Genomic DNA, 25,091 nt, shown 5'->3' with positions numbered 1-25,091 from the left:
TGATACCCAATAACGTTTGTGCGGGACTATTGTTTCTATTGGTGATGGAATGATGTCAAATGACGTTATTGCGGGATAACGTCATTTCAGCGCGGGAAGATTACAAAGAGTAACACAAACGTTATTGGGTATCACGTGGTACGTGAATGAGTCCCATCAGACTTGTGATTCTGTTCCACTACAATGCGTGTAGAATAAGTGAAATACACACCTTTCCAGATGGGTACCCTGAAAATTCATGGCTCCTATTGAATGAGTCAAAGAATCATGCTATGTCAATTGAGTGACATGGACCTATGTATAATATAGTACATTACTACAAGCCACATTGACCAGCTCCTTTCACATATCTATTGAAAGGTATCATATCCTAGATGCATCCTTTATTGGAGTGAATTACATGTCTTTATTGAATTTGATCGCCAAATGTTTTTCTTGCCTATGTCTTCTATGTTGTATGTAACATTTACGCTAAATCAGACAAAATATCTCTTGATTTTAAACAATCATAAGCCTCAATATTGAAATATAATTATATATGTGTAACAGAAGAGGAGAAAATGTAGCGGCCACACCGGGATTCGAATTTGGGACCCTTCAAACACTAGCCAAGTGCTCTACCGACTGAGCTACCTGGCCACTGATGATTGACCCATGGCCAGTTCAATCCCGCTACATATGCTTCTATGATAGAATTTGTAGAGTTCAGGGAAATAAATTACATGTAGAATAATCTGCATCCAGGTTACATATATTTTTCCAGTTTTAATAAATTGCTCAAAAGAGTCTCATTGAACTATTGGCCACTAGGAAAACATTATCGGGTACTATACATAACATATTATTCTGACCATAACTGCATAAATTCTAAAGAATACATAGCGTGATAACTGCATCTGCACATGTACACACCCAGACTTACGAATACATGTACATGTAATTAAGATATAATTTACATTAATGTTTATAGAATGATTAAATAATATCTTTAGAAGCATTCAGTGAATAGAAAATTACCTCTAAGTAAGTACCACCAAGACCAAATAGCACTTACCATGCAGTGTCCTGAAACAGTTTTTTTGTTAAGTGGCAGATCCCCGTCATCATCTACATGTACTGGAAATATTAATGGATTGGATGGCATTGCCCATACAACCTCTGCATATGTCAGAGAGCTGAAACAAGACATTGTTTTTCAAATTCATACACATTTAAATTTGTTAAGGTAAATTTGTAATGATGGTAAAATGATCATATCATGATGAAGAAAATATAAGAAATGAAATGTAATTATCAATAATAAAATAAAGATATACCTTAGAAATTTATATTCCTGAGGTCTTTAATCAATAATTATTACTAATTAAACATGCAAGTAAAAGCCTATATCACTTTGTTAAAAAAAAAACAAGAAGAAATAGTACAGTATACAAAAGTTTTTTTAAGGTCGACCCCTCTACCTATTCACGTTCTTCACAGTACTGTTCAGCACCTGTCGAGATTCTATATTATGTGCTGTCACCACTACATTATAGAGTCACTACTAATTATATAAGTTAAGGGTCAATGAAGTACTTTATTATCAACTGCTGTCATCGATTCGAGAGTATGACGTCACATGCGTGGACTGTTACATGAATGACGTAAAATTCTGCCAAAAATCGCGTAAAGCAAGGATTTATACGTGAGAAGGATTCGTGACTGTCTCTTTACACTACTAAACACCACCCGAGACGCCTATGAACCGGGAATAAAAACCATTTTTCTCAACAAATACTTGTCTTATCGAGTCAATGTAAAGTTTATTAAATATCACAACGTTTATTACTTGCTTTAAGGACGGAAGATTTTCTTTAAAAAAATACGACAACTCATGAAGTGACGGCCCCGCTTCAGAGATTAAGACGGTAACCCTCGGACCCGTAATCTACACCAATGGCTGCGCCGGCGGATATCAAAGGAAAATCAGTCGTCGCCCAACGTCACGGTCAGCGCACAAACACAAGCTCCTATGTTGTATTTCCCCAAAAACCAGTGTGACTTATCCTTCTCATATACCGGCCTAGATCGTATTTTGAACGAATATTTGAAAAATTCTCCTCCGGATGTGTCTCCTCCGGAGATGCTCCCTGTTTATGGTTAATTGTTCAATATAATTTTAGACACGGGGATTATTCCGGATAGTTGGAGTATCGGTATCATCAAACCAAGGATTTATAAGTGAGAAGGATTCGTGTCTGTCTCTTTACATTACTAAACACCACGCGAGACGCTTATGAACCGGGAATAAAAACCGTTTTTTCCTCAACAAATACTTGTCTTATCGAGTCAAACGAAACACCAATGTAAAGTAAATTAAATTTCACAACGTTTATAACTTGCTTTAAAGACGGAAGATTTAGAAAAAATGTCTTAAACTATCGTTAAAAAAATACGACCGCTCACGAAATGGCAGCACGCTTCAGAAAGTAAGACGGTAACCTCGCACCCCCATGCTACATCAAAGACTGCGGCGGCGGATATCAAAGGAAATCAGTCGTCGCCCAACGTCATGTCAGTGCACAAACACAAAAGCGCCTGCGCTGTCTTTGCCTAAAATCAGTGTGACTTATCCTTCTCATATACGTCCTTGCGTAAAGGTACCAGACAGATCGGACGAGATAGAAAAATCTAGCACTGGGTATCATGCGAGATTTCCCTGTCCGAGGTGCGAGAAAAATGTAGCTCTGTAAGATACAATTAGCCTACCTGAAGCTGAGTTTTCTTTTGGTTTGAGGTTTATACAATATATGACCCAATATTACCGAGATCCCCACTAGTACTGTGGCCAAGTATGTTCAACTGATTGTCCAGTGTTTGTATAAACAATTTACTGACACCATTTGCTACACTAGAAGTGGAATAGCGCCCCGTGGAAGGGATGATCCATATAATATGCATGTACATACTATAGCAATGTTTTTGATAAAGGGGCAGATTGCCTAAAAATTTTACAATATTTTGTTAACACTGTTGGAATAGGCCTAACTTCTTTGCCCCATACATAATAGTCCTACAAAATGTGCATATCCCCAATATAACTATATTATTATATATCGGTTACTGTAACAATGCGACAACATTAGCCGTAGGGGGCATACTATGAGTGTGTGTGAGTGTGCGAAGAGCGAAGGGGGGTGTTACAAACATATTAATTATTAAAAGTTAAAACGATATCTTGAAGCAGTTTCTGTTCGTAGGAAGCCTCCAAAATACTATTTGTTTTTGATATCCACAACACAAGGCAACTAGGTGAAAATCGGACAGTATCTACGCCACAATATTATGGCATTGTTTCTATTAATACGAACACCTTATGCAACCTGTCCATCAAACTGGACCCTAATACACAGCCCTAGTCGTAAACAACTCCTTATATGGAAAACGGAATGCGGTGCCCTAGCTCCCTTATACGTAACGACCCCAGATGGGCACGTGCGCGTGGCCACCTGGTCCCTAACTGTCCTATGTATGTATATATACACTACACATACTGCATATATATAAACTAAAACTATCAACTAAATAGTATAAAACTGTTATTTTACAATAGGAGATTTCAGAAAAGATGGCGATGACGTCACACAAAGGTACATCCGGGCGCTCAAAGGTACAACTCCGTATATCTACACATAACCATAGAGGGAACACAGCCGCTTGTGATGTTTGTTTTCATTTTATTGTAATAAATAGTACGACAATCCGAGAACTATTGCTTTATTTTTATAAAAAGGGTAAATAAAATTGATATATTTAACAAAAATATTTAGATATAAACATCTGTTTATACTCCATTTTCGACCGCCACGAGAACAAAACACGGTCGCCATTAGACCTACGTATAAACATTGACAGAAACTACAAATTAAATTCCAAGTTTCCCCAAATATTATACTGACATTTTAATATGCGATTACTGTTTTCTAAGTCTAACTTGGTAAAACACCTTACGATGTGTGATTATGACCAAATTAAAATTTGCCTTCGTAGCTAGATCACCCCAAGCGCACGGCAGCCATTACGTACGGTACTGCCGAGATCCCGAATTTCGTCATTTTTCAGAGTCACAAAATTATGTATTTTGGTTAACTTTTTCGTCAGAAATTTTGGAATTTAGTTTATGACATTTAAATGAGTCATTTTATAGTTACTTTCTATCATATTTTAAAACAAAACTTCGAGTATTTTAGGATTCCCGAAGCCGTGCGCAATGTGTCCTGGTCGGCATTTATAGTAATTGCTATCTAGCTATATTCATAAATCTAAATGTAGTCTATCTAACATGTATTCAAATTATTTAAAAGTAATAGCATCTCAAATTGAGACTTCACATAACGGCACATGGAATAAAAGTGGCTAAAAAATAAAAAGTAAACTCATGAAATTGAACGATTTCACTATTTTATTTTTCGAGATATCGGCAGCCATACTGTACGTGTACGTACATGTACACATTGTTATGTATGACACTAAATACATGTAGTTATGAGATAAAGGAGATAACTCCTATAGCTTTTTCTATCAATACATCCTATGAAGGTCATATCATTAATCTAGGTTATAGAACTTTCTAGAATATTATCATGTATAAACAAATATGTTTGTAAACATATTGATTTTAAGTAGAGATCTGGAATGATCTATTTCTAGAAAGTTATGTGTATTTATTTGTTTACTGCTTTTAGTTAGATATTTCTAGAAGAAGAAGGTTCTCCAATATTCTTGAATTAAGGTTTAGCTATATATACTCCAGCTGCCCAAGGCTAATCAGAACTGTAATGAGACCTGTAATAAGACATATCAAGAATTGTACAGCGCCATATAAGATTCTATTGGGAGAGCTATTGTGACTTTATCTGTGGATTATTACAACACTTTGTGTGGATTTATTCATATTGCCCGGAACTTTACAAATCATCGGTGGTCCACATTCAATTTCCTTGTGGATTTGTGATTATTGTTAATTTGAAACCTGGAAGGATCAAGGATTATACCAGGACATTCGCATACAGATAAGTAACACTTTAAATAATCGTACTACTCTTGTACCACCACCAATTACTTTAGACATTGTAAACCATCTCTGTATAATATTGTATATATAATTAAATTGTGTTTTGAATTTAGCTGCTGGTTTCTCATTTCTGTTATTCGTTCATGTAACAACATACATTTTCATTTATGTGTAACAGTGGTTTATACCATTCATTTAAAATAATATATACATGGGAAATAACGAAATATATATCTTTTACAAGTACTTATTGGGATATGTGTTGGTAATTACGTATAAATAGTATTAATTTCCCAATTATTGGCTGTTACCCGAGGTGATCTACCAGCGAAGCCATGCACGATCGGCCGTGTTCTGGCCAGGTGGTTCACATTTCGTTATATTTATATTAATTAGTGTTATGAACAGATTTTTCGTGTATAACAGAAATATGATACATTAAAATCAATTATATATTCATAACTTTTTCACAACATGGATTTCTACGTGTGAACAAAAAGCGGGTACGTGTGACGGCCCGGCTCCGCTTCGCAAGCTGGCTTCAACCCTAAATCTACACAAATATATTTAGCAATGAACAATTGTAAATATAAATGTCTGTAACCTCTGAAACAATAAGAAACTATTTTAAAATCAGAATTTGCAAGTATGAAAGTGTATACTTTTGCCAACGTATCGATTGTGTAGCAGGGATGTACGTATCTGTTATTGTTTTTATTAGTCGCCATACTGTGTTTGTACCTTTGAGGACCCGGATGTAAACTTTCTGTGACGTCACGCCATCTTTTCTGAAATCTCCTATACAATAAACTTTAACTTTAACAACTAATAAACACTAAGCGTGACATAAATTTCCACGCTACACTTTCTAATAAACCAACCATATAAGCCTTGAAGTCCGATAATTCCGGACAGTGAAGAAACATATGAAAAATATCCTCGGACTGTGTCTGACAAACCGGACAATCATCTGAAACTGAAATACCGCACTTTAGAAATTTCTTTTTAGTAAAAACCGCGTTATGTGCTACTTTGTAATGAACTTCAACGCATTCAACCGAATAATGTGGTGCGTGTATGACTCGAAAAATACTGTTTACCTGTTCACCCTGGAAGCTATTCGACATGAAAGTCTACGATACGGGTACCGTGAAATGCATGCTGACGAGTACACGGTAAATGTCACGCGTGTGTCATGGGATAGTGCGTGACCCCGAAGCATATATTATCGTCAACGTTGACAGGCGACATGTCACACATGCAATCGGCACGGACTATGCCACACAGAGTACAGGGTGGGGTCGTACAATTTCTCGCAAAGTGACCCTGTCCTTTACCTTTGAAGCATTTAAACTCCGGACAATCCCTAAACACATGATCCACAGAATGACACATAGTGCACATTCTCTTTTGATCGTTATGTACAACTCGGTAATATGCATTCTCAATTCTCACAGTATATGGAAGTGATGGCAAGCCGGGGGGTAGTTTGACCTTCACGATGCGCGTGCCGTCCGCTATGTCGGTACCCGGATAGCATCTACGTTTGATCGGAGAATGCACAGTCACTCCTAACTGCAACAATTTGTTTTTTATTTCATCATCCGAAATATAGGCAGGAATATGCAGAAAGGATACTACTAAATACGATTTTACCACTTCTGTGACCTCACACGTACGCCCCTTCACTTCAACACCATTTAATAAAAATTGTCCGCTAGCCATTCCATTCATTGCCACTTCATACGAGTCCCCACCCGTAGACACACATGCATATAATGAACCAACATCACATATTTCCTCAATTGCTCGAATAAGTTCCATAGAAAGGACTGATTTATTGTCCCGTACGTTCACCAAGTACGTGCAGTCCTTCTTATAAAATTTCGTGCGGCCATTTTGGCCGCCTCCGGCCGAGTCCATAAAAAAATGGCTCAAAAGGCTAGAGCACCAGCCACAGAATTACATTTACACAGTTTTATACGAAGCACAAATGTATATGTTAATACAATGCAACAATTTGGATTATATACCCAAACGTAAAGGTTGACTTACGATTGAACTTTGTGATCAACAAAATCGCCATCCATTCACATCCTAAACCGGAAGTCCACCTATCCGCTCAACCGATCCAGCTAAAGAGAACTAGACGAGCGGTATATTGCAGCTAGTATTTACCAGAGTTGCAAAAACATCAAAGATCTGTTATACTGCATGCAATCGTTTATTTCACGCAAAGGAGACAAAGGGAATAGCGTTTTTTAGGTATCAGAAATATGTCAAATATGATACCAGTGTCTAAAGAGAGGCTGTCCTTGAATATTAATTGTGCTTTTTTATGACAACCTTAGTGAAAATTCAGACCGGTTTATAGTCACAGTGTTCTGAAGCATGTTTCTGTAATCTGCCGAAATACTGGTCGATAATCCGTTGTTTTTGTTCCTCAGTTCGGGATGTGGATAATCCGTTATACAGGGCGTGATAAAACCATGGATACACCATAGATCTGATCCACCGGGAGTACTCCATCTTGTTCACGGTATCTATCACACAAACAAATACAAAATTAACCTAATTACAAGTTTAGTTCTATAAGAGTGATTGGTACACACCTCAGTGTGTCAACACCAACGGCGCATCTGATTGGTTAACTCCATTCGATTGGCGTTAAATTTCTTGACTACTTTTCATGGCGCAACACTGTATTTACTGTATAACAGGTAGGTACTTATTCAAAGCATTAAACAACAGAGTATTGGCTCTTTATTTAGGTACTATATTTTATGGCAGATAGATACATGTACTTTGGCACAATGTATGGTGGAGAGTTTCCCTGTAAACGAGAAACAACTGATCATTACGGTTTTAAAGTTATGAGATAAGTAAGTTCCCTAGTACTTGACTGTTATTTATCATTATTAGCTCACCTGGTCCGAAGGACCGAGGTGAGCTTATGGGATACCGCAGCGTCCGGCGTCCGTCGTCCGTCGTCCGGCGTCCGGCGTCAATCGACTTCTTCTCCATAACCGCTGGTCGGATTTCAACAAAATTTGACTGGTAGCATCCTTATGGGCTACTAACTGAAAATTGTACAAATAATGGGGCTGATCCCCCGGGGGCCTGAGGGGCGGGGTCAAAAGGGGTCAATTTGGCTATTTCCATATAAACGAATTCTTCTCTGAAACCAAGCATGGGATAGCACCCATAATGCAATGGTAGCATCCTTATAGGGTGGGGATTCAAAATTGTACAATTGATGTGGCTGACCCCCCGGGGGCCCGAGGGGCGGGGTCAAATGGGGTCACTTTGGCTATTTCCATATAAACGACTTCTTCTCTGAAACTAAGCATGGTATAGCACCCATAATGCAATGGTAGCATCCTTATAGGGTGTGGATTCAAAATTGTGCAAATGATAGGGCTGACACCCCCCCCCCCCCCCCCGGGGGCTTGAGGGGCCGGGTCAAAAGGGGTCAATTTGGCTTTTTCCATATAAATGACTTCTTCTCTGCAACTATAGCACCCATAATGCAATGGTAGCATCCTTATAGGGTGGGGATTCAAAATTGTGCAAATGATGGGGCTGACCCCCCGGGGGGCCTGAGGGGCGGGGTCAAAAGGGGTCAATTTGGCTATTTCCATATAAACGACTTCTTCTCTGAAACTAAGCATGGTATAGCACCCATAATACAATGGTAGCATCCTTATAGTGTGGGGATTCAAAATTGTGCAAATGATAGGGCTGACCCCCTGGGGGCCTGAGGGGCGGGGTCAAAAGGGGTCAATTTGGCTATTTCCATATGAATGACTTCTTCTCTGCAACTAAGCATGGTATAACACCCATAATGCAATGGTAGCATCCTTATAGGGTGGGGATTCCAAATTGTGCAAATGATAGGGCTGACCCCGGGGGCCTGAGGGGCGGGGTCAAAAGGGGTCAACTTCCATATAAATGACTTTTTCTCTGCAACTTAACATGGGATTACGCTCATAATGCAATGGTTACATCCTTATAGGGTTTGTTTCAAAATTTTGCAAATGATGGGACTGACCCCCCGGGGGCCTGAAGGGTGGGGTCAAAAGGGGTTAATTAAGCTATTTCCATATAAACGACTTCTTCTCTGCAACTAAGAATGGAAGAGATCTTATAATGCAATGGTAGCATCCTTATATGGTTGGGATTTGAAATTGTACAAATGATAGGGCTGACCCCCGGGGCTTTAGACGGCAATAGATGCGAGGTCAAAAAGGTCAATTAGGCTACTACTTTCATATAAATTACTTTGTCTCTGAACCTATGTATTGGATAGCATATTTGTATGGTATCAATAGCATCATTGTATGGTTGTGATTCAAAATTAAACTTTGGGAGTCAATTTTGCTTATTTTTCTAATTGTCAGAGTCTTGTGATAATTACTAACAAAAAAACCGGGTGAGCGATACAGGCCCTCTGGGCCTCTTGTTTATCAATTTGTAGCGGGATTGAACTGGTGCGATCATAGATGACCAGGTAGCTCAGTCAGTAGAACACTCGGCTAGTGTTCGGAGGGTCCCGGGTTCGAATCCCGATCTGGCCGCTACATTTTCTCCTCTCCTTTTGCAGAATTGGCGCCCAACGTGGGGCGCCAATAAACTCGCTAAAGCTCGTGTCTTTCCAAAATTTGAAAATTAACTTACTCGTGTTTGATAAACATGATAATCAATCTCCACTTGTTGGGTAATTTCTTTATCACTGTACAGAAAAAAAAACGTCTGTGGTTTTAACAACATTATTGAAACAAAATATATAGGCATAAGATAAACCTCAAGATATCACAGAATTGGCATTTTCTTATGTCCTTCATTTAGAGACATATCTTACGCCTATACTTTTGTACAATTTTAACACATTCTCACCTTTGCTTACAATCCCAATGGTCGGATTTGGCACGTAGTTTTTAAAAGTTGTCAATGACACTAATCCCAACCCGAGTTCATCTACTCCTGGTAAAGCACTGCAGAAAGGTTCCATAAACTCATCTGCATTTCGGTAATGGGCATTGTAATTGGTTGCAAGATATTCTTCCTGTACATTCATGAAAACCATATATATTATGTGCAAACTAGATTAAATTGAATTACTGTATAATTGTTAGATTTTGCGGGTGTAAAATTTCGCAATTTACTATTCTGGACTCATTTGCGGGGGTTTATATTTGCGAATTATCTTACTAACCTTTTCAAATCCCATTCTGATGACAGGCTATAATACGTGAAACCATAATTTTAATAAATTTCGCGCGAAGTATTGAATTTCACAATTTTGGATGGACCCCACGCGAACAAATAAAAACAACGCGAGTATTTGCACCTATACAGTAGGGTGAAAGTTCCACTATTGCTAATAAAGAGATCCAATATTCCGTCAACGTTTTCAAGACGAGAGAGTGCCTCTGATTGTATTTCAGTTAAATGATTTACAAAACAACAATACTTTTATCAGTTGAAAACGTTGAATTGCGCAAAATCTCTATTTACCTGTTATATTTAGCGATATAATCAGAGCTGAAAACCACTCAAGATTAAATTACTACTAAATATGATTTTTTCACTAGGTCAAAGATATACAAATGGAAGTCAATTTTAGTAGTCAAAAGCGGCAAGTAACAAACCTGAGTTATTATTTGTTCGCTGGCCATTTCTGAAACAATTCTCCCCAATTGAATTGTTCCATTATGACCGAGTGACAACCTCTCATCACGTTCGTTTGTCGATGAATTCATGGTTATCAGAAATCCGCCTTTAATAGTAATATATAGAAAGTTAATGATTAACACTCACTAAGTATACGTCCGTTAAAATAAAGAAAGAGCTTGAGGAGCGGGTTTAGTGGGGGAGGAGAAGTAGGTTCCCATGTACCCCTCTGACAGTTTTTCGAAACATGGTTTTTTAGGACCGGTATGATGTCTAGTTTCATTTTATGCTTGTTGCCATTGACAACTAATGTCCCATCGGGGGTCATATGGCGGCCATCTTGGATTTCAGGTATCAAAAATGGCCAATATGACCAATTCGCATATCTGCGCATAGATAGAGAACCAGACAACATTCAGAGACAAATAAACACATTTTTTTTATATGATTGAAACATGCTGAATACGATCAAATCATAATAATGACATTACGTCTTCTTATTTTTGTGAAATGACGGGAAAACAATGAAATTTTCAGCTTGTTTTCCCTAAAAAAATCGATAAATGGCATAATTTTTATCACAATTAAAAAAAATGATGGACAAATCACCTTGTAACAGTCATTTAGAATTGAACCAACACTTGTGTAAACATATGTGTACTATAAAAACATAGATCGCATCAATGAGGTCGGAAAAAGAGAGAGACCCGACCCCTTAAAAATTATCAAAAAATGGCCAAAATGACACATTCGCATATATGCGCATAGATAGAGAACCAGACAACCAAAAAAGCAGGATCAGTGAGTAGGGTAACAGAGCTGGCCCAACGAAGCACGAAAAGTGAATAGATGGATATCACTCCTTCTACGGCCTGAGGCAAAAGCAAGCAGGAAGTTAAAAGTAAAAACCTTAATGGAGACCGACACCAAAGGCTCTTATAAGGAGCCCATTTCAGTACCACAAGTGCTAGATTCCACTGTGAAGCTAACTGCCGTACCCTAGGCCTGTCCAGACTGAACCACCTAATCAAGGTAGACAAAGAGTTGGAAGACCCTAACTCTGGTCTACCATGAGAATAGAGTACACTGGAAATAGCCATGCGATAGCCTGCAATAGTACTAGAGGCAAGTTTGCGTTCCCTAAACAAATAGAGAAGGGAATCCGCAATCAGCTGGGCAGAGGCTTTATCTTCCTGTAGATACACCAATCACAGACGATCTTCCATGAATGTTAGACGCCAGGTGAGGAAGACTTATTGATCGGGCGATGCGAGCTGACAAGTCTTAAGAAAAGCCTGACTGAGCGAGGCCTCCTGAGATAGTTTCCACGCTCTTGAATGGATCTTCCGGGACCGAGGCTGGCGCAGGAGATTGGTTCTGAGTGGGAAAACCAGAGGTATATCCACCAAGAGAAACGACAAGAGCTACGGAAACCAGGATTGTCTCGGTCACAGGGGCGCTATCAGAAGGAGGGGAAAATGATGCTCCCGAAACTTCTATTAGAACCCTGCCCACCAGGTTGAATGGAGGGAATGCATAAGCATGTATCCCCTCCCAATCTAGAGATAGAGCGTCCACAGCCCAAGTCATTTGGTCTGGTACCGGAGAGACAAAAGTGGACAATTAGTGGCGAAGTGGCGAAAAGGTCATCTAGCAAATGCCCTCGAAGATCGAGAGATTTAGCTGCCTTTCTGTCACAACCGGCTTGCGGCGCCTGGAAAGAGTATCCGCCAGAACATTCAACCTGTCTGAAGATGCTTGACTAAGAGAGTCAACCGCCTTTCCTGACAGAAGAGAAGAACACGAATAGCACATATGACGTGGGACTTTGCCCCCACCCTTTCCTTCCAGATACGCGACAACTGTAGAGTTGTCTGTAGTCACACAAACTATCTTGGAATATAGAATCTTCCGAAAAGCCTGCAGCGCCAACCGAACAGCCTTATCTCCAGCACGTTGATGTGCTCGGAGACCTGATCCCCAGACCACTCCCCGACTGGCAATGGCCGTCGATGTAAGCCCCCAACCTGTCATTTGTCATCACTCCAACGATTCCTAGACTTGGTGGAGTATGAGGGAATCGTCGAAATAGATGTGTACATTTATTTTCCTGGAATGATGAAAACCTACGCCAACCTGCAGCAGTTTGATAAAAACCAAAGTAACAGTCGTGATACCGAAAGGTTTTAGTTTTGTGGTAATGAGCAGTGCTATACCATCGTGTCTTCAGGACAAAAAAACAAGGATAATAATTCGAACACAATGGTACGTTTCGTTCTGGCACGAGCCGAAAATTCATGAAGAAATCTATGTTTCCAGTTGAAAAGAGTGGATTATTACGGTTCTAACCACGTTCTAGTTGTAATTGAGGCCGGAATGGCTGATTGTTATGATGTCTCGACATATAACCAAAATCCCTCAACCTCTGGGTAGGTTGTTCGAATCTACAGGGGCAGTTGCTGCTGCTGGCGGTGTTTTTTCTCCGGGAACTCCGCCTTTCATCCACCAATAAACCTTCTTACATGACTATGGCTGTTAAAAATGTAATTCTAGTTTGGAACTGTCTGAATCATAGATCAGGAAATATGTAATTTATGTAATAATAATAATGATTTTTTTTCCATGAGTAGTTTTGGGAGGGGGATGTCCACGATTCTTCTGCTAAAAAACATAAAATCCTTTTAAAATACACATATGTTTACACAAGCGTAAGTGCAATTCAAAATAAATGGTACAAGTTGTTTTGTCCATCAATTGTTTTACTTGTGATGTAACTTATGACATTTATCGATATTTTTTGGGGAAAAAGCTGAAAGTTTCATTGTTTTCACAAAAATGAGAAGACGTAACGTCATTATTATGATTTAATCGTATTCAGCATGTTCCAATCATATTTAAAAAATGTGTTCATTTGCCTCTGAGTGTTGTCTGGTTCGCTATCTATGCGCGTATATACGAATGTGTCATTTTGGCCATTTTTTGATAAATTTTTTAGGGGGGGTCCCTCTCTTTTTCCGACCTCATTGATGCTATCTATCTTTTTTATAGTACATATATGTTTACCCAAGGGTTGGTTCAGTTCGAAATGACTGTTACAAGGTGATTTAACCATCAATTTTTCACTTGTGATAACAATTAAGACATTTATCGATTTTTTTAGGGGAAAAAAGCTGAAAATTTCATTGTTTTCCCGTCATTTCACAAAAATGAGAAGACGTAACATTATTATTATGATTAAATCGTATTCAGCACGCTTCAATCATATCAAAATATGTGTTTATTTGCCTCTGAATGTTGTCTGGTTCGCTATCTATGCGCGTATATACGAATGTGTCATTTTGGCCATTTTTTGATAATTTTTTTAGGGGGGGGGTCCCTCTCTTTTTCCGACCTCATTGATGCTATCTATCTTTTTTATAGTACATATATGTTTACCCAAGGGTTGGTTCAGTTCGAAATGACTGTTACAAGGTGATTTAACCATCAATTTTTCACTTGTGATAAAAATTATGACATTTATCGATTTTTTTAGGGAAAAAAAGCTGAAAATTTCATTGTTTTCCCGTCATTTCACAAAAATGAGAAGACGTAACATTATTATTATGATTTAATCGTATTCAGCACGCTTCAATCATATCAAAATATGTGTTTATTTGCCTCTGAATGTTGTCTGGTTCTCTATCTATGCGCATATATGCGAATGTGTCATTTTGGCCATTTATTTTAATTTTTTAGGGGGGGGGGTTCCCTCTCTTTTTCCGACCTCATTGATGCGATCTATCTTTTTATAGTACACAGATGTTTACATAAGAGTTGGTTCAATTCGAAATGACTGTTACAAGGTGATTTGTCCATCAATTTTTTACTTGTGATAAAAACTATGACATTTATCGATTTTTTAGGGAAAAAAAGCTGAAAATTTCATTGTTTTCCCGTCATTTCACAAAAATAAGAAGACGTTACGTCATTATTATGATTTAATCGTATTCAGCATGTTTCAATCATATCAAAAAATGTGTTTATTTGCCTCTGAATGTTGTCTGGTTCTCTATCTATGCGCATATATGCGAATGTGTCATTTTGGCCATTTTTGATACCTGAAATCCAAGATGGCCGCCATATGACCCCCATGGGACATTAGTTGTCAATGGCAACAAACATAAAATGAAACTAGACATCATACCGCTCCTAAAAAAACATGTTTCGAAAAACTGCCAGAGGGGTACATGGGAACCTATTTCTCCTCCCCCACTAGTTTGTGAGGCTTGTACATACCGGTATGTTAAATGCGGTTTCCGTCACTCAGCTGAAAAAGTGGGGGACCTGTGAGACAACATCCCATCCCAGGATAGCAGTGATGGTAACAGTTGTATTCGGTCGCTCTGCCTGCCTTGTTGTTGGGATTCTACCTTGTTTTAAATAATCTGTTCACTTTCGTTGGTTGGCCAAAATTATTTATGTATGTTGATTGATTACTTGCTGTTGATGTCATGTGTTTATGGGGTGACAGTGGAGACAATATTAAACACAGATTATCATTTAAAAATCCAGAGAAGTTCGAAGTTTTTCTTCGGGATGTCGCGCATTATTCTCAGACATCACCGCTACTAGACGGAAGGAAATGTTTCGAAGGTAAGCGATTATGCAAGCTTATGGACTTTGCATTTTGAAATATTAAGATGCACCATTTAAAGGAATCTAAACCTGTGTTTTTCTTTATATTATTCTCGATAAAAACCATCTGTTAACGTTTTGCAATAAAGTTTCATACATTTACCACATACTAAGCTTCGGAAATTGTTTGCGCAAAAATGTCCTTCGCGTAATTAGCGTAATTCCGCTACCCCTCGCGTCGATTTCCATGTTTACTGGAGTTCAAGCCTATGAAAATGTATAATGATCTAATTGATATATATTGTTGTTCATACCTGGTATCAATTCACGTCCTCTTGAAACAACACACGTCCTCCAGTCCAGTTTTCCTTGCTCTTTCATCAGCTTTTGCTCTTCATTATCCGCCTCATGCAAGAAAACGCCGTTTTTGATTTGACAAATCCTGAAGGATAATACATCAAAATTTGCACCACATTATATATGATTAGGCCCTAGTTCAATTAACGTACCAAAACTTTAAGGAAACTATTTGAATCAATATTTTCTGGAGAAAGGTATTACCGAAATTAAGGAAAATATCTAAGTCAATTGACCTTCGACGACATCCACCATAAAATCCGAATAGTTAAGTTACCAATGGAAAACCTAACATTGTCTTAAACGTCTGATAAGTGATTAAATTCATTTCAAATATTATTACTAAAATCCAGCTATGGATTATGAGTTGGAAATACACTTGGTGGAGGCATTATCATCTGATTATAAGTGGAATGTTTCTTTTTCTCCTGACACTAATGTTAGATACACTATATCAAAAAAACTCTACTGATACCTACTGTTTAGATAAATAATGCGTTGCCGCAGAAGATATTGTCAAGTCCAGGGAATTATCGGGAAGGCACTGTCCGTACATATCCCTCGATACCATTACTGGGTAGACGTGATCTTTATCTATAAGTTTTAACGCCGTTGTGTTATCTGAAATGCAGCAATAGTTTCGATGATTCTGGTTAAAGATGTTCTACTGCTGACAATTATAATTTTGTCTTAATAAAACAGTTACAGAACTTATTTACTTTACATCATTACCACCATTGAAAAGTTTGAGCTTCTAATTTCATTTCAAGATTAAAAAATATTAAAAATATTTGTGTCTTTGGTACTATGTCCTATATTGAATGAAGTACTGATTGCGCACCAGAAGTAAGCTAAATTATTTTATATTAATTGTTTTGTGTTAATGAGACAAACATGGTTAAACACCAAATACCGTTCAAATGATGAGCATCATTTATGCTCTGTCGGCGATGGAAAAATCAATAAGAAAATTAAAAAAAAAAAACACCTTTAGAGTTTTATCCAGAAAATACGATTGGGACTAGTATTGTTTGGAGGAACCTGATAGGTATCATATGTTACATAAAATCAAAATATAACCTTTATGACTTTGCTGAGAAGGTTGAAGTCGTTCTGTGGCTGATCATTGTAATACACGACGATGGTTCGTTTTTTTCCAAGGTTAGAGTGGATAAATCTGTAATCCATTAATATAATAAATGTAATATTTTACTTTTTTGATTAACGGTACCGCGTTACCTTTACATTCAACAAACGAGTACTTTCTTTTGATGGCAAGTTCTAAACAACACCCACCATCTTTAATGTTAACTTCAAGCATTACCCTTATAATAGAAGAACATATAATAATGCTTCATTTTTTATTAATTAAATATTGCCTATGCACAAAGAGTATGCATAATTTCTACTATCTATTCAAGTAGAAATTCAATTCAATAAAAATAAAATGCAATTTGAATTTTGTTAATGAAAGAATAACCTTAGCTGTTACATGTAATAACCTGTGTTAGATGGCAGATAAATACCCATTATTTCGTTGATAAGACGAAGGGACGCACGTCCATCGGCAGTTCCAAAATCTGCTATGTATATACTTTTTGTTTGTCTAATCTAGACTGAATTATTCCTCTTTTTATCAATAAAGGTTTAAGAGTAAAATATATTGATCATAATCAATGTAAACTGAAATCGGCTACATGTACCATTAAGTTATCAACATGAAGAAAAAAACGGTGATGACAGACAAGCAGTTATAATTTCATTCACTTGTCACTTCTATCATATAAACTAAACAAGCCCAAATGAAGTATATGAAGGTAAAATTGACACCCAAAATATGAATATGTTAATTTTATGATATCATTGATATTGACATGGTCTGATCACCGCGAAAATGGCTGTTCATTCTTGTATGTCGTAGTTTATAAACAGTTTTACTTGTCTAACTTAAATATAATGGAGGAACCCCAAAAATGAGCTAATAATGTAAATATAAGTTTTATACTATCTTCCTATGGAATCCATGTTCTATACCACGCATTCTAAAGATTGTTTGCAAGCTCTGGTATCTATATATATATATACCATAAACGCCATAGGAAGAAAGTTTAATGCTTGATAAATTTCTAGCTGTTGCAATATTTCCTATTGACAAATTCTGGTAAGCAAACCCAAATCATTCACCCCGTAACTTTCAGATTCGTCAGACGTCGCCACTACTGGTTACACTTTGTAAAAATGTAGAAAATAACCAAGAACATTTGTTCTAAGTAACATTTCATTTGGTAATATCTTCTTTCTCTTTAAGCGAGTTGAAAAATCTTAATAAAAAAACTTAATTTCAAAACTTATTTTCGAGTGTTTTTAAATTGTTGATGTCGTGCATCAGACAGCGTAATCGTCGAGGAGGAGGTTCGATGAATTAAAAAAATAGCGCGAATTTATATTTGCATTTCACAGATATGGTACTTGAAAAGGTCAACATTATGTGTGCTAAATAAATTGACACAAAATGCTCTCAAAATTAATTTTCTTTTAGAATAAATACATGCATCTCATATCCTACACTGTTTCACAGCAAACATAGACAAAAGTTAATATTAGATAACCACAAAATAGAACTTTATAAAAGCCATAAAAAGCCGAGATAAAACTGGTCAAAATACTCAATTTTATCATTCATAGCATACCAAAATCAGCAAATAACTTAACGAACTCACGATCTGGTACAATTTTAAACTTTGATATCATCTATTTTGGTATACCCACTTTCAATTTCCTTGCATATAGCATATATATAACATGTGCAGATGCGTGATGCGGAAAAAAATATCCACATAATATAGAAATCGCTAGCAAAACAAACTGATTCACGGTAACAAACAAGAACCAAACGCCGAAGGGACATGTGCGCTCATATAGATCTACATGTAATTTGTTCATAAACATGTGTGCACTGAGAATGATTACATAACAGTTACATTTAGTAGCAGTGAGTGACTCTGTAACAGACCAAGGAACATGATCGAACAACTTGTTTTCAGATATGTTTGTAGGAATTGGACAATCATGACTTATAGATATTACATGAATGAAAAATTGCCAATGAGTCCTTCAAAATCAGAACAATAGTTGTATAAGTTCCAAAATCAAAATATTTCCATACCCCTAATTAGGCAAAAACTTCGGGTATATCACCTCTTCCTCCATGATATAAATGATCATTAGGTTAATTAATTAGCAATTAAATCACACTCATCGCCTTAATGAAAAACACAAAAAATGTACGAAAATTCATTTTTTTTTATAAAAAAAATGTTTTTTTTCTTGTGAGTTGTAACATGCAATATAGTAGATATATTTATGATATACATAACTTAATGTTTTGCTAACACTACTTAACTATGATAATACTTTCATCTTACTTAGACTGTCCAAATTTGTGTCCAGAGGAAGATTCCCGACGTGGCCATACACGTTATAATGTCATCCAGACCTCTGCTGTATTTGGTAGTCATCTTCATTGTCCGGAAAAAGCTGTAAAAGTAAAGGTAAAACAAAACAGCTTGTATTACAGGTGTCGATTTAGCAGACAACGTTTCCTGTTCTTGAACATATGGTTCTTGTCTGCAATTTTTCAATTAGATCAATCATTGGTTGGTTTGCATAATGCTTTTTTTATCGTCGACATTTGTTATTTTCATCACCAACAGAATTGTACATCTGATTCTATGCATTTAGATTTTGGTTTTATCAATAAAAATGCATTTATCCAATTTTAAATGATAAATGCCAGTTAAAACAAACAATTCTCTGGGACAGCTGATCGCCGATTAGCTGTCCCAGATTAGCGTGGGTGCGTCCTTAATATCCACAGAACAAGTCCCTTTGAGGTTTTATATTGTTAAGCATCTCACTGACTCTGATAGTTACAGCGCTTATTAATAGGATTACAATTATCTTAAGCGTCTCTTTGACTGTGATGCTTGTTTCACTTTTTGAGCCCATCTGTATAGTCTATGGCAGTGCAAATTTTTTCGATGTAATCCGTCTCCATCGGAGAGCGAAATATCCCTGTCGTTGATGTTTCATCATACCAAGATTATCACAGCAAAATATAGCATCAACAGGACTGCCAAGCGACGACACATGCCACTTTTTACGGCGAGAATTGGATGCCAGAGTGAAAGCACCAAACCCCCGAAATAGACTCGGCGATGAGGTCTACAACATCTCAATGATCGTCGGTAGTCGAGACAATAGGTAATGTTAATTGGTTAATTGATGATGTGACCAAAATATAGGCTTACAGACTTAAATAATATCCATCGTTTAATATCGTGATTTTGATTGATCACGCTGTCCGGGCGAAGTATCTTACATAAACAATAGAACATGATATTTGGTAAATAATGCTTATTTAGGATTTAAATTGATGCAAATAACGGGTAAAAATATTTAACAAGTAACAACATTCAAAAGAAGGGAGGTAACTCTAGGATGCTAATTTTTACCATCGAGTCTAAATCAAATGTTCGGGAATACGTTGCTATATCTATGCTATATTGAAGTGATTTAAGAGGAACATGCTCTTTTTGGGCAGCTGCTATAGATACATAAAACATATTACAGTACACCCGTTACATCATACAGCTGTTATAATACTAGGACAACCATACACTAATTAAATATAACAAACAAGGTTCCTGTGTAAAAAAATCAGTTAATGCAGTATGTATATATGGCATATAAACTTAAGATAACCATGTCCGATAACTAGGTAGTTCGTTCTTAATAATATTTATATATATGTATTACATGTATGAAAATTGTTAGCATTGGGAGTGCTATATATGCTGGTTATTTAAGTATTAGGTGATAATAATTACTTAGTGTAGTGCCGAGCCTACTTTTATATCTATACATACTTTAGTCCAGTAATTAGATGATCCAGAACAGGAAGGAATTAAAGATGTTAAAGTAAATATATACCAATAGCAATATATGGACTAGCAACAACAAATTTGAAAAAAAACTTGGTGCAAACTTATGGGTAAGGTTTGATGACAGTAACAGGCAGCATGGGGACAATTTCTATTAATTATACCTTTATTTTAATTTATATTACAATTATTATGCATTTATCTTTTTATGTCTTAATTTGCCAATATTTTAAGTACACAAAGTCTCATAGATGATTACCAAAACATGCATAAATTAATATAAGTAATTATATAAGTATCAGCTTATAACCTGAAACAACTTAATACAACATTCTCCAATTTTCTGCAGAGATTAATTTTGACCAATTCGATTCACTAGATTCAAACTATTATTGAAATGGAAGTACCGGTACATGTATGCATGTATTCTTAGCTGTTTGTCAGTTTCCCTAGATAAACACTTAAATAATGGTGGTTTGTAATTGTTATTGTATACATTTATTTTAAAATGTTGTACTTAATTAATATATATTTAAAATGAAGGAAGAAATTTGTATTAATTGTATGATATTTATATATATAGGTATGATATATAATTATAATTAAAAATATCAAATATGTAGTCATTGAATTCATAGTTTGATATCTGCTGTTTCAAGGAACATAATTCTACAGGTAAAGAATTAATAGTTTTAAAATTAAAAGTGTTTTGCCTCAGATTTTATAAGAATGGTACTATTCATGTTCCTATTACAACTATCATTCAAACTAATGCATGACACCATTAACAGACTTTAAACACCGAATGAAGTAGTTATATAAGTCAATCCTCGTTAATAATTAAATAATTTTATGTTCTTGGAGATCTCATTAATGAATTCTCAATATTAGGACAGTTGTGTTACACACTTACAGGGACACAGTTACTCTCATGTGATATCAATCATATATTAAAGTGATAATCATATTTAGATAGCAAGTTAAGTATTTCCATTATAAATAATAATTCAAAACAAAAATAGAATTTAAAATTAATAAATGCTATGCATGTGCATTGATCTCAATATGTGACGCCATACTTTGACTAGAACACTTGTGTGCCAGGTCTTGTGTTTTATATAATACAAGCACAATAAGTAGAGGTATAACAGACTTAAATCTTACCGCAAAGGATTTACCAACAAGCACGAGATAGTAAATTATATAATCACCTCGATCATTTTGTATTCTACTTATTTGGACAAATTCGAATTTTTAACTATAACAGTTACATCATGGGACCTTATATATTAACCTTGATTCACAGTTTAGGAAATGACACAGCTACAAGTCTATTATGTAATAGCTATAGTTACATGTATTGCTAGAAATCTGTTTGTATGCAAAGACACACACTTCCGCTTTCTTACAATGAATAAATGAAATAAATATACATATGGGATTTAGGGTACATAACTGCATTGTAATTTCTCAGTTGGACAACTAATTATTAGAGGTCAATTAAAATTATACGGTAAAGTAATATTCTGTGTGATTCAATTTGCTGTCATTTTACTTTCATTTTATGAGTCACACATATTCGTGCATGTAGGTGCAACAAAGAAGTAGCGTTGATCATGCTTTCATTTATGATGCTGGTTTCGATACTCATTACTTTCATCAGTCACAGTGTTAGAGTAAAGGCATGTAAAATTAGCATGCTATTTCAACTTAAATGGTCACTGGTATGTCAGGGTGTTCATTTTGTAAATTAATTGGGAATGGCTTAATGTTATTTGATTGTTGGTATTGAGTTGTCAAAACTGTAGAAAAGTTTAGAATTTGTGGTATATACATGTATATCCATAATTAAACCATTTAAAGATGTGTCGATTTATGATCATTTAGATAGCAGAACTTGAAACATAAACATTGCACTTTGTTTTGCTAAAGTTTCAGCCCCTTCAGGCAACTGTGCTAATATTTTAATATTTGGATACAAGAGTTTAGATGGCATACATATATTTGTACCTATAATATTGTAGCTAATAACTAGTATCACTAACAATATTAAGTACTGACTGGTTTAATTTGCCCTTAGCAAGTGACACAGGCCCCTGATTTCTTTTTTTTTAAGAAATCACTGCCCAGTAGAAAAAAAAGATAATAACTTCAGACAATGCAAACTAAAAGATTTGGGGGTTGGGGTGAGGCTAACATAGTAAGTTGCGTTGGGATTCCTAGAAAAGGGGGGGGTCCGTGAAATAGGAGGCCTTGATTGCATTGGGAGAGTCAGTATAGACCGTCTCTTGTGGCAGGATCCTAGGGATTCGGACTCGCATGCAATCAAATCTGACTTCAATCTAGTTCCAGGTTAGGTCTCATCCATGATTTACCATGAGGGACAGGAATTTTAGTCCACTCCCGAGGTAAACCGGGTGGAACATGGTAGGCTCTGTTAGGTCTCATCCATGTTTACCATGGGGAGAAAATAATTTTAGTTTAAAACTAAAATTAGTTCACTTCTGAGGCAACAGGTGGGACGACCTGGTAACTTCACTGGTGCTAATTACCACTGGGGAGTTCTTGTTCACCATGGAAAAATAATATGTTATATGATTTACCCAGGGGACAGCAACAGATTTATAGATGGAATATCTATATAATGTGATACATGTATATAGATACAAGGCTGATATGCACAGTGCTGATATGCACGAAATGGCAGTGCATCAACTGGATTGTCGTACGATTGTTCTCACTAAAAATTACTTTGGGGAGATATGAGACCAACCCGTGCTTTTCTCTGGTACAGCTGATCGCCGATTAGCTGTCCCAGATTAGCGGGGGTGCGTCCTTAATATCCACAGAACAAGTCCCTTTAAGGTTTTATATAGTTAAGCATCTCACTGACTCTGATTGTTACAGCGTTTATTAATAGCATTACAGTTATCTTAAGCGTCTCTTTGACTTGGATGCTTGTTTCACTTTTTGAGCCCATCTGTATAGTCTATGGCAGTGCAATTTTTTTTCCCTCCCTCCCACCCCCTTTTTCTGATATGATGGTTTTAAGGTAGTTGCTTATTCTTTTATCCTTGCTTTCACCAGTACCTTTTTTCTGCTTTGAGGTTTTTTTAATTGCAGGTCATGCTACAGAGAGAAACCACCGCAACAAGACACCTTTGACGTTCCGTGCTTGATTCGTTCCGTGCTGGATTCGTTCTGTGCTGGATTCCCTCGGACAAGTGCTTTGTTGTCAATTTTTAAATGATTCTCATGGTTCGGCGAACTTTGAATTTAAGAATTTTAAGACAAACTTATTAATATTACACATGTAATCAATGCTGGCAGTGACTGAAGAGAATGTTTGAAGCGTGGTTGATTGAGGATGACTTCCAAGTGCATTTTCACAAACTGACAGTTTTTTAACTAGTGAAATAGATATCGTGATCTGAATGACATTAACTTTTTAAGCTAAACAGTCTTGACCATGTAGCTTATCCTTTATTATTTTGTTTATATTTTAAAGCTATATTTGATAACTCAGTAATGGGTGCTATTAAGTGTATTATCTGCGACTAGTGTCTGTAAAAATATTTAAAAATTTGGGGACAATAGATAAACAAGTATATTGTGCAATGTAATTTATTATGCTACTGGGTATGACGTTCAGAAATTGAAATATAGGTACATATTATAAAAAAAGAAGAGAAAAAAAGAAGAAGAAAAAAAAAAACAACAAACAAATCATGCTTTGTGTTTGTGCCATTACAGGGATGGAGGTAAGAAATGGATTAAAGAAAGAAAGAAACAAGGAAAACAAAAGCATGGTGGAATGATGGAAGCAAATTGTCGTAGCAGGATTTGATCCAAATGTATGGCAGGATCCTAGGGATTCGGACTCGCATGCAATCAAATCTGACTTCAATCTAGTTCCAGGTTAGGTCTCATCCATGATTCACCATGGGGGACAGGAATTTTAGTCCACTCCCGAGGAAAACCGGGTGGGACATGGTAGGCTCTGTTAGGTCTCATCCATGTTTACCATGGGGAGACAAGAATTTTAGTTTAAAACTAAAATAAGTTCACTCCTGAGGCATCAGGTGGGACGACCTAGTAACTTCACTGGTGCTAATTACCACTTTGTTATACCGATAATGAATAAAGCTTGGTGTAAGTATATTTATGGCGTTCATTTTTTTTGTTTTAAACGACTGATACATAATGATCTTTTTTTGTGACTGATCATTTTCGAATTATAAGAACTTATTAAATATGTTTATGATTTGGAAAGTGGGACATTTACAAAAATATTAACAATGCCTTCGAATTTGTATTACCTTGCTGTATTGACCTTGTTAGCTGCAACCACAACTTGCTGAGATGGAAAATGGAAGAATCTTCATTTAAATCCTTCTCAGCTGCAACCACCAAACATAAGCCTTTCCTGTCTTTATAAAATACCGGGAATT

General features: G+C 36.4%; 1 protein-coding gene and 1 long non-coding RNA gene across 2 annotated transcripts in view; one reads left to right on the top strand and one right to left on the bottom strand.

Annotated features, from left to right (window-relative positions):
• The window catches only part of LOC138326701 (uncharacterized), a 39,891-nt gene extending 20,655 nt beyond the window's left edge, over positions 1-19,236 (bottom strand). The window contains exons 1-6 of the mRNA XM_069272705.1: positions 19,123-19,236; positions 16,778-16,874; positions 16,177-16,318; positions 15,655-15,782; positions 10,705-10,832; positions 9,950-10,118 (exon numbers count right to left, since the gene is read on the bottom strand). Of these exons, the coding sequence (XP_069128806.1) occupies positions 9,950-10,118; positions 10,705-10,832; positions 15,655-15,782; positions 16,177-16,268 (517 nt within the window). The 5' untranslated portion in view covers positions 16,269-16,318; positions 16,778-16,874; positions 19,123-19,236. The remainder of the gene's footprint in view (positions 1-9,949; positions 10,119-10,704; positions 10,833-15,654; positions 15,783-16,176; positions 16,319-16,777; positions 16,875-19,122) is intronic.
• Positions 1-24,366, top strand: part of LOC138326709 (uncharacterized) — a 43,039-nt gene extending 18,673 nt beyond the window's left edge. Inside the window, exon 2 of the long non-coding RNA XR_011208941.1 lies at positions 19,127-24,366. This is a non-coding gene — a long non-coding RNA (uncharacterized lncRNA). The remainder of the gene's footprint in view (positions 1-19,126) is intronic.
• The last annotated feature ends 725 nt before the right edge of the window (positions 24,367-25,091 follow it).

Source organism: Argopecten irradians, chromosome 7 (assembly GCF_041381155.1).
Source record: "Argopecten irradians isolate NY chromosome 7, Ai_NY, whole genome shotgun sequence".
In the NCBI taxonomy this organism is placed as follows: domain Eukaryota; kingdom Metazoa; phylum Mollusca; class Bivalvia; order Pectinida; family Pectinidae; genus Argopecten; species Argopecten irradians.
Note: the sequence above shows the minus strand (reverse complement) of the source record. Positions and strands in the feature narration are given on the sequence as shown.